Source organism: Mercenaria mercenaria, chromosome 3 (assembly GCF_021730395.1).
Source record: "Mercenaria mercenaria strain notata chromosome 3, MADL_Memer_1, whole genome shotgun sequence".
In the NCBI taxonomy this organism is placed as follows: Eukaryota; Metazoa; Mollusca; class Bivalvia; order Venerida; family Veneridae; genus Mercenaria; species Mercenaria mercenaria.
In genome coordinates this window covers 7431732-7447013 of record NC_069363.1, presented here as the reverse complement: position 1 = coordinate 7447013, position 15282 = coordinate 7431732, and the positions used below count along the sequence as shown (strand labels likewise).

General features: G+C 34.7%; 2 protein-coding genes across 4 annotated transcripts in view; one reads left to right on the top strand and one right to left on the bottom strand.

The window, feature by feature from the left end:
- Positions 1–670: 670 nt before the first annotated feature.
- On the top strand, positions 671–2383 carry LOC123525930 (uncharacterized). The gene has a single exon (XM_045305090.2). The coding sequence runs from the start codon at positions 671–673 to the stop codon at positions 2381–2383; it is 1713 nt and encodes a 570-aa protein (XP_045161025.2).
- A 4401-nt stretch (positions 2384–6784) lies between these two features.
- Positions 6785–15282, bottom strand: part of LOC123525931 (glycogen debranching enzyme-like) — a 101192-nt gene continuing 92694 nt past the window's right edge. For all 3 annotated transcript variants that reach the window (XM_053537817.1, XM_053537814.1, XM_053537816.1), the window contains exon 29: positions 6785–14958. In XM_053537817.1, coding sequence (XP_053393792.1) covers positions 14818–14958 — 141 coding nt within the window. In that variant the 3' untranslated portion in view covers positions 6785–14817. The remainder of the gene's footprint in view (positions 14959–15282) is intronic.

The following is a 15282-nucleotide window of genomic DNA, read 5'->3' as shown; positions in this document are numbered from 1 at the left end:
GGCAGTCACGATATCAACAAAAAAAAAAAGCTCCCCACAAACAATTGTGATTCCACATCACTGGTTAAGCAGTAAATCATTGCCAATCCAACAGACAAGTTACGATTTCAATAAATGTATGTAGTCCTCAAGGCCGAGCCTCTTGGCGCAGGAATATGCTACTATACTTACGACAAATTGCATCGGCCTAAGCTAATCTCTAATACAAATAATTGAATATCATAATGCAAAAAGGCGGACAGTAAGCCGAAATCGGGACTATTAATGGGTCAGTTATTTTCTTTCTGCTTGAAAAGTTGTTAAGATGTGACCATTTACCATGTTTGTTTTGAACGTTTTGATAGAGCATGAGTTCTCTGTTCTCCTACCACAATAACAAACACTACTCACAAAAATATTATGATGCATGTCGGACACGTACATATTACCAACTTTGGTCGTATGTAACTAAATTTCAATTTACTTTAAAACGGGACACGCAACAATTAACCTGATAAACTATTATCAATATGATAAAATAATTGCACACACATTTATTTGTACATGAATGAAACGTAATATTAATATACACCTAACGATCTTTGGACCCATAAGATAAAAAATGATAAATGATTTAAGGATATAAAATAATCAGCTTCTATTACAGTATTTACTATATTGTTGTATCAGCATGGACTCTGTTCACGGTCGTCATGGAGCAGCTGGATCTGACAAACTAGGAGAATGGTGTGTGTCATGTAAAACTGATGGTCATGAAATTATAGCAACAGGATTCTGTAAAGACTGTGAGGAATATATGTGTAATGAATGTTGGAATGTCCATTGTAAGCCGCGAAAAATGAGAGGCCATGCTATTGTTCCTGTCGGCAAAGAGGATAAGGAGGAACATCAATTTACTAAAAGTGGAAAGATAATAACTATGTGCACTGACAAGTGTCCAGTCCATCAAGAAAAATTCATTGAATATTTCTGCCACACACACGAACAGCTTTGTTGCACTGCATGCAACGTAATTAATCACAAAACATGTAGCGATGTTGTCTACATACCTGACGTAGTGTCCGGCTTGACAGAAAGTGAGGAAATTCTTAAACTGACGAAAAAGCTTGAGGCAGTTGGGAACAGTCTGGTCTACAATAAAGCCTGCATAAAAACAAATTTAAAAGCTTCCAAAGAAATTAATAAAGACGCAAAGAAACAAAATGCCACTTTGCAAAGAGAATTGTTTGAACGCATTGAAAAGAAGAAAACTGAACTCGATTCTGAAGCTGACCGTATATTTGACAATGACTCTAAAAAGATGAATCAACTGGAAAAAACATGCGCTGGAGTGATGGGAGAATTGGACGAAATTACTGCCAAGCTTAATGATATCAAAGAATCTGGGCAACTGTGTCAGCTCTTCGTTACTATGAAAGGAGCTAAAATTTCAGCTGGTCTTTTAGAGGATAAAGTTCATGAAATTGAGCTAACAAATAACGTACAAAGATATGCATATAAGCCGAATGCAAAGTGTGTTGACTTGAAGAACACGTTAGACAGTATCGGGGAACTTGTTCCTGAACACTCCCAAAAATCGCTGGTCAGTCATTGTACTGATATTGACTTAGCATTTGTTGGCGACAAAAGCAACACTAAATGTTTCATTTCTGGACTTTCTATCATTTCACAAAAACATATTGTTGCCACCGACATGGAAAACAATTCTGCAAAATTAATTGATACGACGCAGAACAAGTTGGTATACACACTGCTGCTTCAATCAGCACCAAGAGACATAACCAAGGTTACAGATGAAGAAGTTGTGCTGACACTGCCGGAAAGTAAAATGTTACAATTTTTGTCAGTTTCTACCGAGGGAAAATTGAAAAGTAAACGAGAAGTTTCTGTTGGGGGACAATGCTACGGAATTGTATGTAATCGAAAAGAATTATTCGTTTCTTTCATTCCAAGTATCTTCATCCAGTCAAGCAAAATAAAGGTACTTGATTTTGATGGACAGGTACTGAAAACACTCACTCAAAAGCTTCTCGGGAGTCCCGGATACTTGGCACTAAGCAATGATCAAAGTACGTTATACGTTTCCGACTGGGGAAATTCAACGGTAACCAGTGTGTCAATGGAAGGTAAAGTAATAGCAACATATTATGCAGAGGAACTTAAAATGCCTCATGGTCTTGTATGCACTCGTGGCGGCTCGGTGTATGTTTGTGGCCGCCAGTCGAAAAACATACACCAGCTATCGGCCAACTGCGAGAAAGTTCAGGTCCTTTCAGACGTCGTAAATGGTTCTGCCGAACCGTTCAGTGTTGCTTTCAGTGATAAAGAGCATAAACTTTACATCGGTTTGGATAATAGAGTCAGCATATTTTCAGTTATATGATTTTACCTTAATTGCTTCGCACGCATTACACAGAATGCTCACTATTAGATTTTAACGAAACACATCTGTAATTTAACAAATAGTTTTAAACAAAAACCCGCAAAAACCTTTAATAAGAGCTAAAACGTACCATCAACAGGACCCACGATATAAGCTCTTTTTTTTAACAGGAAGTCTTTCTATGTGTAAATCGTTACTGCATGGCTATAAAACCGCTGACTAAAATTTCAAAACTGAAACAAGCACAATTTGCTCGTGCTCAATACACTTTTTTTCATACATGTATAGGGTTACGAAGTGTACCTATAATTGACTTTTCTTTGCTCGAATCATCTGGAAGATAGGAAAACACAATAATGATTGAATTTTGTTAAGACAATATTCAAAATGAAAGGTTTTTCGTTAGATAATTTGTATGTGTACTTTCGCTGAAGTTTTTAAAGTCATTTTTGTGTGACGGACGAAAAGATAAAAGACAGACAAAGAGATGATATATGATTTTGGAATTAAGGCATAGAGTAAAGGACTAACGTCAAGCAAAAAGCAGTACAAGAGGAACAAGAATGATATTCGTAGAAATTCTTAAGTGTTGTTATATATTCTTGTCATTTGGGATTATGGAGTACATTTACTTTGGTAAAATTACACTTCAGTCTGTGCTATGGGCGTGATGGATGTTGATTCATTGCTTCACATGGACAGAGTCTGAGACTCAATCAAACTCAGCCTTCTGTTATATTGCTTGTCTGTGTTCTGTGCTTACAAAGGATTTTTTCACCGACTTTATTCATATCAAATAGATAATTTATGACTTTTGTGCTATAATTTAAAGGGAGAATTTCGTACATCAATGTATTCAAAGGAAGATTTCAATGTTTATATAAAGCAGGACTTAAAAATATCTGAAGCAAGACTTTTGCTCCCAAATGCATCATAGTAAACAAAGCTTTTGTATCTGGATGTATTTAAAACCGTACTTTGGTACTAAATATATCTAAATCAATACACTTTTATGTGTTACTGTATTTATCGTTAACCTTGTGTTGCATCAATATTTGATCATCATATATACGTACAAAATAAAGATAATATATATATATTATCTATTGCTTTGTAATTCTTTGGTAGACACACAAGTAACTGATCATATGGATATACTTTATCTTTCCCTTTTTGTTCCTGTATATACTCAGTTCAGAATTGCTATTGGGTGTTGTTTTAATTAAGATATTTTGATTAGCCATTGTTCACTTCCCTGTTGTTATCTTTAACAGTTTTTCACAGATAGGGAATACAGTCAAATCTGTACGAAAAGGTCGCAGTTGGGAAAGTAAGAAATAATATTGTTTTTTAGGGTGGTTTAAATTCACAGGTTACATTGCACTGCAACGCAAATGTTTTGGTAAAACATTAAAGTAATAGACTTAGAGACAGATAATCTCTATACACAACTATGGTTATTTTAACCTATTAAAAGGGTCTGCCTTCTTTTAGTTCACCTGAGCATAAATTGCACAAGGTGAGCTATTGTGATCACTTACCGTTCATCGTACGCCCTACCACAGGTCTATCGTTGCCATGGCAACAGAAAAGAAACACTTAATAAAGCCTTTATGAAGTCTTCTTCAAAATCGCAAGGCCTGAGCTTCGATATTCAGTTGTGTTGTCCTCTATCATTATTTTCAAATTATGCCCATATGGTCAAAACTGGCCTCGCCCTAGAGTTGACATGTTTTACATAGACTTATAAAGGAAAAACTTCTTCATAAAAACAGATCTTCTGGTCTAAAACCGTAATGTCCTGAGCTTAGATAGTTGGCATGTAGCATTGTGTAGTGATCTTTCAAAGGGTTTGTTGAAATCATGCCCAGGGATGAAAACTGGCCCTGCGCAGGGTTTCACTTGTTTTACATAAGTTTATATTGGAGAAGCCTTAAACATTCTTCTTGTCTTAACCTCAAGCTGTTGATCTTATATATTTAGCAGGTAGAATTGTGTAGTTGTCATTTCCTCGGTTTATTCAAATAATGCCACTGTTTTTTGTCAAAATTGGCTCTGCCCAAGGATCAGTTATTTTTAAAAGACTTACATACAAGAGGGCCAAGATGGCCCTAGGTCGCTCACCTAAGAAACACTCCATAACAGTGTAAAACATGTTTGACCTAGTGATTTCATGGAAACAAATATTCTGACCAATTTTCATTAAGATTGGACCAAAAAATTGGTCTCTTGCCATAAAACAAGCATTTTCTTAGATATGGCCTAGTTTTTGACCCTAGATGACCCATGTTCAAACTCGACCTACATTTTATCAAGGCAATCATTCTGACCAAAATTCATGAAGATCAACTGAAAAATACAGCCTCTATCACATACAGAAGGTTTTTCTTTGATTTGACCAAGTGACCTAGTTTTTGACCTCAGATGACCCATATACAAATTCGACCTAGATTTCATTAAGGCAATCAACCTGACCAAATTTCATAAAAATCAATTGAAAAAAACACTCTCTATCGCATACACAAGATTTTTCTTTAATTTGACCTAGTGACCTAGTTTTTGACCTCAGATGACCCATATTCAAAATCGACCTAGATTTCATCAAGGCAATCACTCTGACCAAATTTCATGAAGATCAATTGAAAAATACATCCTCTATTGCATACACAATGTTTTTCTTCGATTTGACCTAGTGACCTAGTTTTTGAACCCAGATGACCCATTTTCGAACTCGGCCTAGATTTTATCAAGGTAATCATTCTGGCTAAATTTCATGAAGATCAATTGAAAAATACCGCCTCTATTGCATACACAAGGTTTTTCTTTGATTTGACCTAGTGACCTAGTTTTTTACCCCAGATGACCCATTTTCGATCTCGGCCTAGATTTTATCAAGGTAATCATTCTGGCTAAATTTCATGAAGATCAGTTGAAAAATACAGCCTCTATCGCATACACAAGGTTTTTACGTGAAATGACCTAGTGACCTAGTTTTTGACCCCAGATGACCCATTTTCGAACTCGGCCTAGATTTCATCAAGGTAATCATTCTGACCAAAATTCATGAAGATCAATTGAAAAATACCGCCTCTATCGCATACACAAGGTTTTTCTTTGATTTGACCTAGTGACCTAGTTTTTGACCCGAGATGACCCATTTTCGAACTCGGCCTAGATTTCATCAAGGCAATCATTCTGACCAAAATTCATGAAGATCAATTGAAAAATACAGCCTCTATGGTATACACAAGGTTTTTCTTTGATTTGACCTAGCGACCTAGTTTTTGACCCGAGATGACCCATTTTCGAACTCGGCCTAGAATTCATCAAGGTTATCATTCTGACCAATACTCATGAAGATTAATTGAAAAATACAGCCTCTATCGCATACACAAGGTTTTTCTTTGATTTGACCTAGTGACCTAGTTTTTGACCCGAGATGACCCATTTTCGAACTCGGCCTAGATTTCATCAAGGTCATCATTCTGACCAATATTCATGAAGATTAATTAAAAATACAGCCTCTATCGCATACACAAGCTAAATGTTGACAGACGACAGACGACAGACGCCGGACGCCGGACATCGAGCGATCAGAAAAACTCACCTGAGCATTGCTCAGGTGAGCTAAAAAAGAAGAATTTAGAATTTTCTTGTCTAAAGCCGTAGTATTCTAATTTTAGGCATTTGGCATGGTTAACATTTGTGTCAAATTATTTTAAAATCCCATGATAAATGGCAGTTATCAACCATTGAGTCAGTGTGACCTTGACCTTGGAGCTAAGGGGTCTGGGTCTTGCACATGACACATAATCTCAATATAAGGAACTTTTATGCCAAGTAATTTTAAAATCCCTTCATCAATGGCAGTTATGGACTGGACAAGAAACAGACCATGTTAACCTTTAACCTCTAAGTGTGACCTTGACCTTAGTGCTAGGGGTCTGGATCTTGTCATGACACATCATCTAATTATGGTGAATATTTACACCAAGTTAATTCAAAATCCCTTTATGGATGGCAGAGTTACAGTACAGTCCGGACAAGAATCTACATGCACACACGGACGGACTGACAGTGTGATTTTAACATGCCCATCTTTGGGGGCATAAAAAGGCAAATATATTTCAGTCTCCCCAAGTGGTGTTTGCTCTAGAAAGGTTGCACTGTCAAACCTGTATTAAGCAGCCAGTCAAGGAAGCAATGTAATCTGGACACTTAAGGTATGTGGCTGCAAAATACAAATCAGAATCAGAACAAAACATCAATATGAGAAGTCTGCTGACTGGCTGTTTAAGGCAAGTGGCTGTGTAATAGAAGTAGCTGTTAAAAAGGTTAAACTGTACATGTTAAAACTTAATCAAATGTAGTACACAGGATATGAATGAGAAATAACAAATCTTTTATCATTTTCCTTTTTAATTACTTTCTGAGTAGCAAAACCTAATTACCTAATAAGAAATAGCAACACAGGATAAAAACCACATAACATACTAATGATCTAAACTGACACCTTAATGCAAAGCTATCATACCTTTACAAAATACATAACATGTTATGTTATGTTTACAAAATAAAGACAAAATAACAATAGCTTTTCAATAAAGTGCCTAACTACAAATACATCAACAGAAATATAGTTCATAATAATTTCAATTGTGCAAACCACTTAACACTAATAACAATTTGTGTAATTAGCTTGACAACAATTATAATATTTGTAAGTGAATTTACAGGAACTTCCATTTTCAGCTGAGACTATCATAAAAGCTGATTACCTGAAAATCCATAATGCCATATGTAGTTTAACTTAGTTCCCTTTTAACTAAATGCCAACACAGCAAATACATATATTTCACCAGAAGACCTTAAACTCACTAAAACTTAAATAACAATGCCCCATAAAGGAAAAAATCTGTCTCAATTTCAGAAGTTAATTACTAGTGTTCTTGTCATTTTAACAAACTGTAAACATGGACAAGTTCCAGAAACAAGGTTCTTCATTTATGCTCCATGAAGAGATTATTTAGTAAAATCTGGATCAAATAAGGAGGAACATGCTTCAGGTCTTAAACAGTTGATACAAAATAGAAACAGTCCTTGGATTGTAACACTTGGAAAAGTAGAAATACAGCAAAAAAGCAAACTTCTCAAGACTGGTATCATAATAATTTACACAGTCCGATTCAAATATTTAACATGAAAAGCTGAAACCCACATTCATCAATGTAACATTACATTTGTAAAAATTTTCGTTGTAATCTTCTTTCTTTCTCAAATAATTAATATCACAAATTTTACATCAACTTAGTAAGAAGTACTGGCCTTAGAACTGATCATATTAACAAGTTTCAGCTGATAATACATAACAGAACTACAGGAGAAAATTTTTCAAAAGGTCAACATTTTGAAATACTTACTTAGGGACTAACCCGCACATTTCGGGCAAAAAATAATTTCATTAAAAAATCAATAAAAAGTGAGTACTCTAAAAGTGACTAGTAGGTACTAACTTATTAACATAAGATTTTTGCAAGATATTCTTATGATTTACCAAATATATTTTGCAGAAGGTAGTAAACCATTGCAACACTTGAAATAATGAAGAAAAATTCTATTCTTCTTTCATTTTTACCAATACCTAACTTTTTTTCACCCACTTTATCATTTTTCAGTGTTATATATACATCCTATGCCAAACTTAGTGAAAATGAACATGTTGAAAATTTCCATCCAAACTTTGGGCGAGTAGCTTTAACTACACTATTACTGGTAAGTAAAAGAAAAATTCAACACAGCCACAACATACTTTGGTTTTAACACAATAAAACATAATCATTATACAGGCCTGCAAATAGTACATCATAAATGCAAAAAAGCAAGATAAATATTTTCCATACCAATCAGGCAAGATTTCTGTTATCCTCAGCACAAACAGTAAGTATCGAAACAGTAAAACTGTGATAATACAATTTCCGAAGACCTTTCAGATATGTCCAACTATACACTAATTGTGGAGGTGCTGCAAGCATCTGAGGTAAGTGAATAGACAAAATAGTTTTGGAAATCAACACTATGTTTGTTATTTCATCAAATCATAGCATCAACTCCAACACACAACGCCCTTAAAAACTGATGTTAAACTAGAGCTATCACTAAAGGTGATGAATGTACCCCCCTCATGCACTGACACAGTACACTGAATTTGACACACACTAGACTGCATAATTACGTGGACTGTATGTATACAGTATAGTAACAAAAAACAAAGTCCCATAACTATGCAGAATATTTATCTAAAAGAATGTAACATGTACCATGCACAACTAGGGTTGGTACTGATCACTTGTGTGAAGTTTCATTAAATTGTGTGCAAGGGTTTGGTAGATTAGGCACGCACAAGATTGCATATGCAGGCTGTATGTACATAGTATGTTAACAAGAAACAAAGTCCCATAACTCTGCAATTTTTGTCGCTGAAAGAACCTAACATGCCCCATGCACAACTACTGTTGTTACTGATCAGTTGTGTGAAGTTTCATTAAATTGTGTCAAGGGGATGAGGAGAGATGGTGCGCACAAGATTGTGTCTATGTATATAGTATAGTAACAAAAAAACAAAGTCCCATAACTCTGCAAATTTTTTTCTGAAAGAACCTAACATGCCCCATGCACAACTACTGTTGTTACTGATCAGTTGTGTGAAGTTTCATTAAATTGTGTCAAGGGGATGAGGAGAGATGGTGCGCACAAGATTGTGTCTATGTATATAGTATAGTAACAAAAAAACAAAGTCCCATAACTCTGCAAATTTTTTTCCTAAAAGAACCTAACATGCCCCATGCACAACTACTGTTGGTACTGATCACTTGTGTGAAGTTTCATTAAATTGTGTCAAGGGGATGAGGAGAGATGGTGCGCACAAGATTGTGTCTATGTATATAGTATAGTAACAAAAAAACAAAGTCCCATAACTCTGCAAATTTTTTTTCTAAAAGAACCTAACATGCCCCATGCACAACTACTGTTGGTACTGATCACTTGTGTGAAGTTTCATTAAATTCTGTCAAGGGGATAAGGAGAGATGGTGCGCACAAGATTGCGTCTACGGACAGACGACCAGACAGACAGACGGACAGACAACCTGAAACCAGTATACCCCCCCTTACAACTTTGTTGTCGGGGGGTACAATTTTGGCCATTATATTTACAAAAAGCAAAAAAGAATCATAAATGCCTGCAAACAATACAAAAAAAAAGATTTAAATGGAATTATTTTACTCAAACAGCATGAACACTACGCATACATAAATTCTAGGCAACCATAACACAGATACAGAGGCATTTCATTTTGTACAACAGGTTTCTACTGACATTAGAAGCAGTTGTAATTTCTTCCTAGTTTAACAAAATGAAGTGCATAATCATTGAGTAACACCAGTGGTTTCAGCTGGAATAATACTGGCTTGAAAATTCAACGTGTGTTTGTGAGCGCAAGTAAGACAACCATTACCCCATGCAAAAAACACAAGTATATGAAAATCTATGACATAAACTTCCAGCATACATGTATGTGAAAACCTATACTATAAACATTCACTTGAAGCAACAACATACAACAGACATACATATATCACATATTATTATATTAAAAGGTAACAAGTGGATATAAGCATACATGTAGTTCACATTAAGTAGGAATGCAAGCTACATCACATAAAATTAGGAACGAATCATGGAAATATTATCTTATCCTTATTATCTTATTCAGTCTAGCAATTCGTACAGTCATGAATAACAGCGATATTAAGCAAAGAAACAATTCTAAATTAATAATGTTACCTTTGATTTTATGCTAAATGACAAAATACTGTGTTTTATCAGTGAAGTACAATCCATATTACTCCTTGTCAGTGATACAGCTTTGCCGATCCACTTGTATTAATTTTTTTTTTGGTAAAGCAAAGTAGCTGCACTTTGTTCTTTATAGTAGATTTCAATGATGCTAACCATACGGCCATAATACAACTCTGGAGACAATTACTTATAAATTTGTAAACTTTTAGTAATTTTGTGTATCTGAAGGTACCATGCACAATGCTTTAATTAAAAATGATATCTTTCTACTATAAGAACAATATAAAAACTGTTATCACACATACAAAATCTGTATGTTATAACACATTATTAAAAATAAAAATACATGTATACACAGGTATGTTAATATGCTGACAGCACCTTGCTTCATCTGTGAGAACACTGCAATAATATTCTTCAGTAAAAATTGCAAGTTTCACTTAAAACCATTCAACCCATTTATAATTCTGTGGAGAAATTCTCGAAATAACATGGTACAAGTCTTTAGTAAACTAAGAAAGGTTTCTTAATACCTATCTAGATGTCAGATGTTTAGTCTTCCACTTGGGTTTACATAAAGATTTCACTGATAACTGAATGGAAATCTTGCAACACAGGTAGTTTAAATGAACTTTGTGCATAACTGTTAAACATTTGAAACACTAGAGGAAACCAAACAGAACATACGTTGACAGGGTTTACAACTGCTGGGAAAAAACGCAGATGAGTATTGGAATTCACTCTTGTAAATGCAGCAATTTAATACTTTTTATAAAACTTTGTATAAACATCTTGAACTCAAAACAATTTTTTTGTATGAGCTGGTAATGACAGGCATACATGTTAAAATTACAAATTTCTGTAAAAGCATAAACACAATACCCAGACAGTGTTGAAGGCTTCTCTACAAACAAACAATTACTCTTACATTGATTATCATCAATATTATTTATGGGAACTAGAATTAAAAAGCGTAGTTCGATAGCATAATAAAACACTGCGCTATAGGTATGACGAGTACACAAGAGGAAAGCAAGACTAAAGACTAGATGCCCATGGGCAACATGTCGAGCCCACAGGGGTCTGAGAGTTGCGTGTGACTCTCTGTCTCCTTGAGGCAAACATTTATGCCAAATAAAAGAAGAGATTGCTTTATGCATGGCAAAGTTACAGCCCGGACAAGCTCTAAAATGATCTTTAACCCCTAAGTGTGACCTTAACCTTTAAGATAGGGACCAGAGGTTGGCGCACAGCACTCCGTCACATAGAGGTGAATCTTTACCCTAAAGAAGAAAAGACTGCTCCATACTTATCAAAGTTATGGCCTGGGCAAGCTCTTAAATGACCTTTGACCCCTAACTGTGACCTTGACCTTTGAGATAGGAACCTAGGGTTTGCACAGGACACTCTGTCTCATTGAGTTAAACATTCGTACCAAATATAAACAAAATTCCTCAATGCATGCCAAAGTTATGGTCCGGACAAAAAAATCCGGACGGACGCACTTACACACATACACCAAACAGCAATCTGGATGACTATGTCTTTGCTTCCGCAAGAGGGCTCGACAATAACAAACCTACATGTATAAGAAAGCAAAATGTGTTGTCTTTGGACTTCAGGACAAGATGAGGTAAAAACACCAGTGATGTGTATAGTGTTGCTGCCTTTGGTGATATAATACTACATTGATAACCTGATTTATGAATTAAACAATAACAGAAGAATCCATAATCTTTGATAAAGTAAAACATTAACAAATGTCTAGTTTGGAATGTTACAACTAGGTTAATCTCTGTATAAGGCTTATATGCAGTAAATACATCTAGAACCAAGCATCTCCAGCATACATAAGGTGTACTTTGCTAGTGTATCAGTACTATGACCGAGTCATATTATGTTAGTAATTCCATAAGTATGAATGAATTATTCCCCCTTAGCAAAGTCAGAATCGTAATGGAGTCAAAACCACTTGTATAGCAATGTATCCATTAGTGATACTGAAACAAATTAATTACACTCCATAGTAATGCAAAAAGTCAAACTGGGCTGGGTCCAACTAGTATTGACAAAATGAACAAGGAGCTGCGTTCAATAAACGCTTGATGCCCCCGGTGGCATCCTTGTCTATACAAAGCAACCGAAGTCCAAAACGAGGTCAAGGTCAAACTGAGGTCAGGTGATGTCTGAAGATAAGGAATCGTCACAGGTTACATCTGCATTAGTATCAAGTCATTCTAGTTAGGGATATTGATACTAGACGAAACAGTCCCATTTGGTTAACCTCGTACGGACGGACAGGACAATCACTATATGCCTCCCGCATCAGTAGATGCCGGGGACATAACAAGTTACAATCTAACACTAACGTCCAAAACTGGCCTATTTGTTCTCGAGTCAGTTGTATCAGAATATGTGTTAATTTTGCTTAGCTAGTAATGCTTAATCTATGAATGAGTTATACTCCTTACACCAGAAATATATAACAGTTATTCTCTGCTAGTCAAGTTAAAAGTAAAAGTTAGCTATAGCCCACCAGTAATGACACAACTATGTTAGAAATATCATTACAATTCCCAACGTTAGTAATTTCAAAAGAAAGAGATAGCTATGCCTCATTATTATGCCCCATGAGTATAATGACAAAAGTAAGAGTAAGCCATGCCTCATTAGACGCAACAAATATAAATGTTATACCCCATCTGAGATGATGTAAATATGAATATGTAATTCCCTGTTAGTAATGCTAAAAGCAAATATTGACTAGAAACACTACATTTAAGAATTCTAAATTAAACATATGCTGTTTGAGACAGCTACAAAAATTATTTTGTGCATTCATGCTTGTTTATGCCCTATTAAAATATGTTTGAGTTACATTTAAAAATACTTTTTTTTCTAATTTCATCACAAATGAAATATACATTACACATGTATCTATAAAACCATTAATATTTTTTTAAAATTCTTGTTAGCAGATCAACTCTTTCATTCTATATGGAATTGCAAACAAATTCAGGAGGAATGCAGTTAGGAGTTTCATAAAAATCTTTGAGAGCCTATGTCTTATTCATAAATGATCTTTAAGCTATAAAGTTCTTTCACTGATTGTATGTTTAGATGGGAATATACAGCTTGAGGGTAACTAGGCTCGGCAGAGTTAATGTAGAATCAGTTACCAGAGAGTTGGATATTTCTCACTACTACAATGCTGGAGTTCCAATTTTATGGTCTGTAGCAAGAATATTTTCTGCCATAAAATAACTTGTTTTGATTCGAGAAATAGGCTATAAAGAACAAAGAGGAATTACCAAGGTGTTTAAATTTCATCTGAATTTACATTAAGAAATAACAATTACTGCAGTAATCTACCATAAAGATGTATTTCATTATATAATAATTGCAGCACAAGAGTCATCTTACACCGTGGAGTAAACGACGGCTTTCAAGCTCTGGTATGCACAATTTCAACATCTTATAATTTTGTAACATATTTTATGAAAGTCAAAGCTCATAAAAACAAGCACATATCCCCTTTTATAAGCCAAGGTAAAATTCTACCTTATACCGGTATATGGGTAATTCAGCCATGGCAGAATTAATGAGTGGTTGTTGTAAGTTAGAAACACACCTGTAAAGAGCTTACTCATTTTGCAATAACATTGCTGATCTGACAAACTATAATGGACAAGAAAAATCTTATTTGTTTAACTACCATTATATAGGTGCTTTTAAAGCTAAACCCAATGTTCTAGTGACGATGTTTCTTCTGGTAAAACAGTAATTACCATGTATCTCATATCTATTAAATGCATTTCTTCAATATGTATAAACTATTGCAAGCAAAAGGTACTAATATTTTTATTTTGCAAAGAGTTTCTATGAGTCTAGAAACTACCATATTCCATAAAATTTGTGATACGACAAATATACAAGCTCTCTTAATAAGTCTAATACCGGTCAAACACATTTACACAATTTAATACTGATTAACATATTTGATTCAACTCCACCTGTTTCCAAAGGATTTCATTAATCAAAAGACATAATACGAAATACTCATTTTTTTTAAAGTTTCGTGTAGCTGATAAAAGCTCAGTATCATATTGTATCAAGAAATTAGACATTAATTTCTACGAATTCAATCGTTTGTACACAGTGGCACACACAATATACACAACTATTTATGTCTGCATCATTTTAGCAATATTGTTTTTTTGTGTGATAGATAGCATATACATAGTCTGGTAACTATAACAGTATCTATGTGACCATAACATTTGCTTGTAGTACATGTTAAATCAACTACATGTATTACACTGAATTTGTGCAAAAACAAAATCTTACATGCAATATTTTGCTTACATATGACAATCTCAATCATCATTTTCTGTACATAAAAAATATAGTGCTAAAATATTCCTACTCTCTTACTTCTGAATTTAATGCCCTCAAGTAAAGGAAGCTTACTCCACAGAATTATACATATATATTGTATATTCAATCTTCTAGGACTTCATAAGTCACTAACTGTCACAAAATTTCTATTAAAGTTCAAGTACTCCTCTTTGATCAATTTATACTGGAGCAACTACAAGGTTTTCTGTAGACTTGCTAGGTTGGATTGTAACATCTGTATCCAGCTTTTCAAGATCATATAACACATCCAGCACACATGATACACTCCAAGCCTGGGCAGGGCAGCCAAAATTATTGGGCTGAAAACAATACAGATGTGCAGATGAATATAAATATATATAAATATATGCATTATAAATGCAAATATACTTACCCAATATAAATAATTCATTCTTGTACCTGTATGTCATAAAATATTAACAGTTTATAACCTTTGTAAAACATACATTCACTATAAATTCTGTGTTAAGTTACCAATTGAGCCGCACCATGAGAAAACCAACATAGTGTGTTTGTGACCAGCATGGATCCAGACCAGCCTGCGCATTTGCGCAGTCTGGTCAGGATCCATACTGTTCGCTTTCAAAGCCTATTGCAATTAGAGAAACTGTTAGTGAACATCA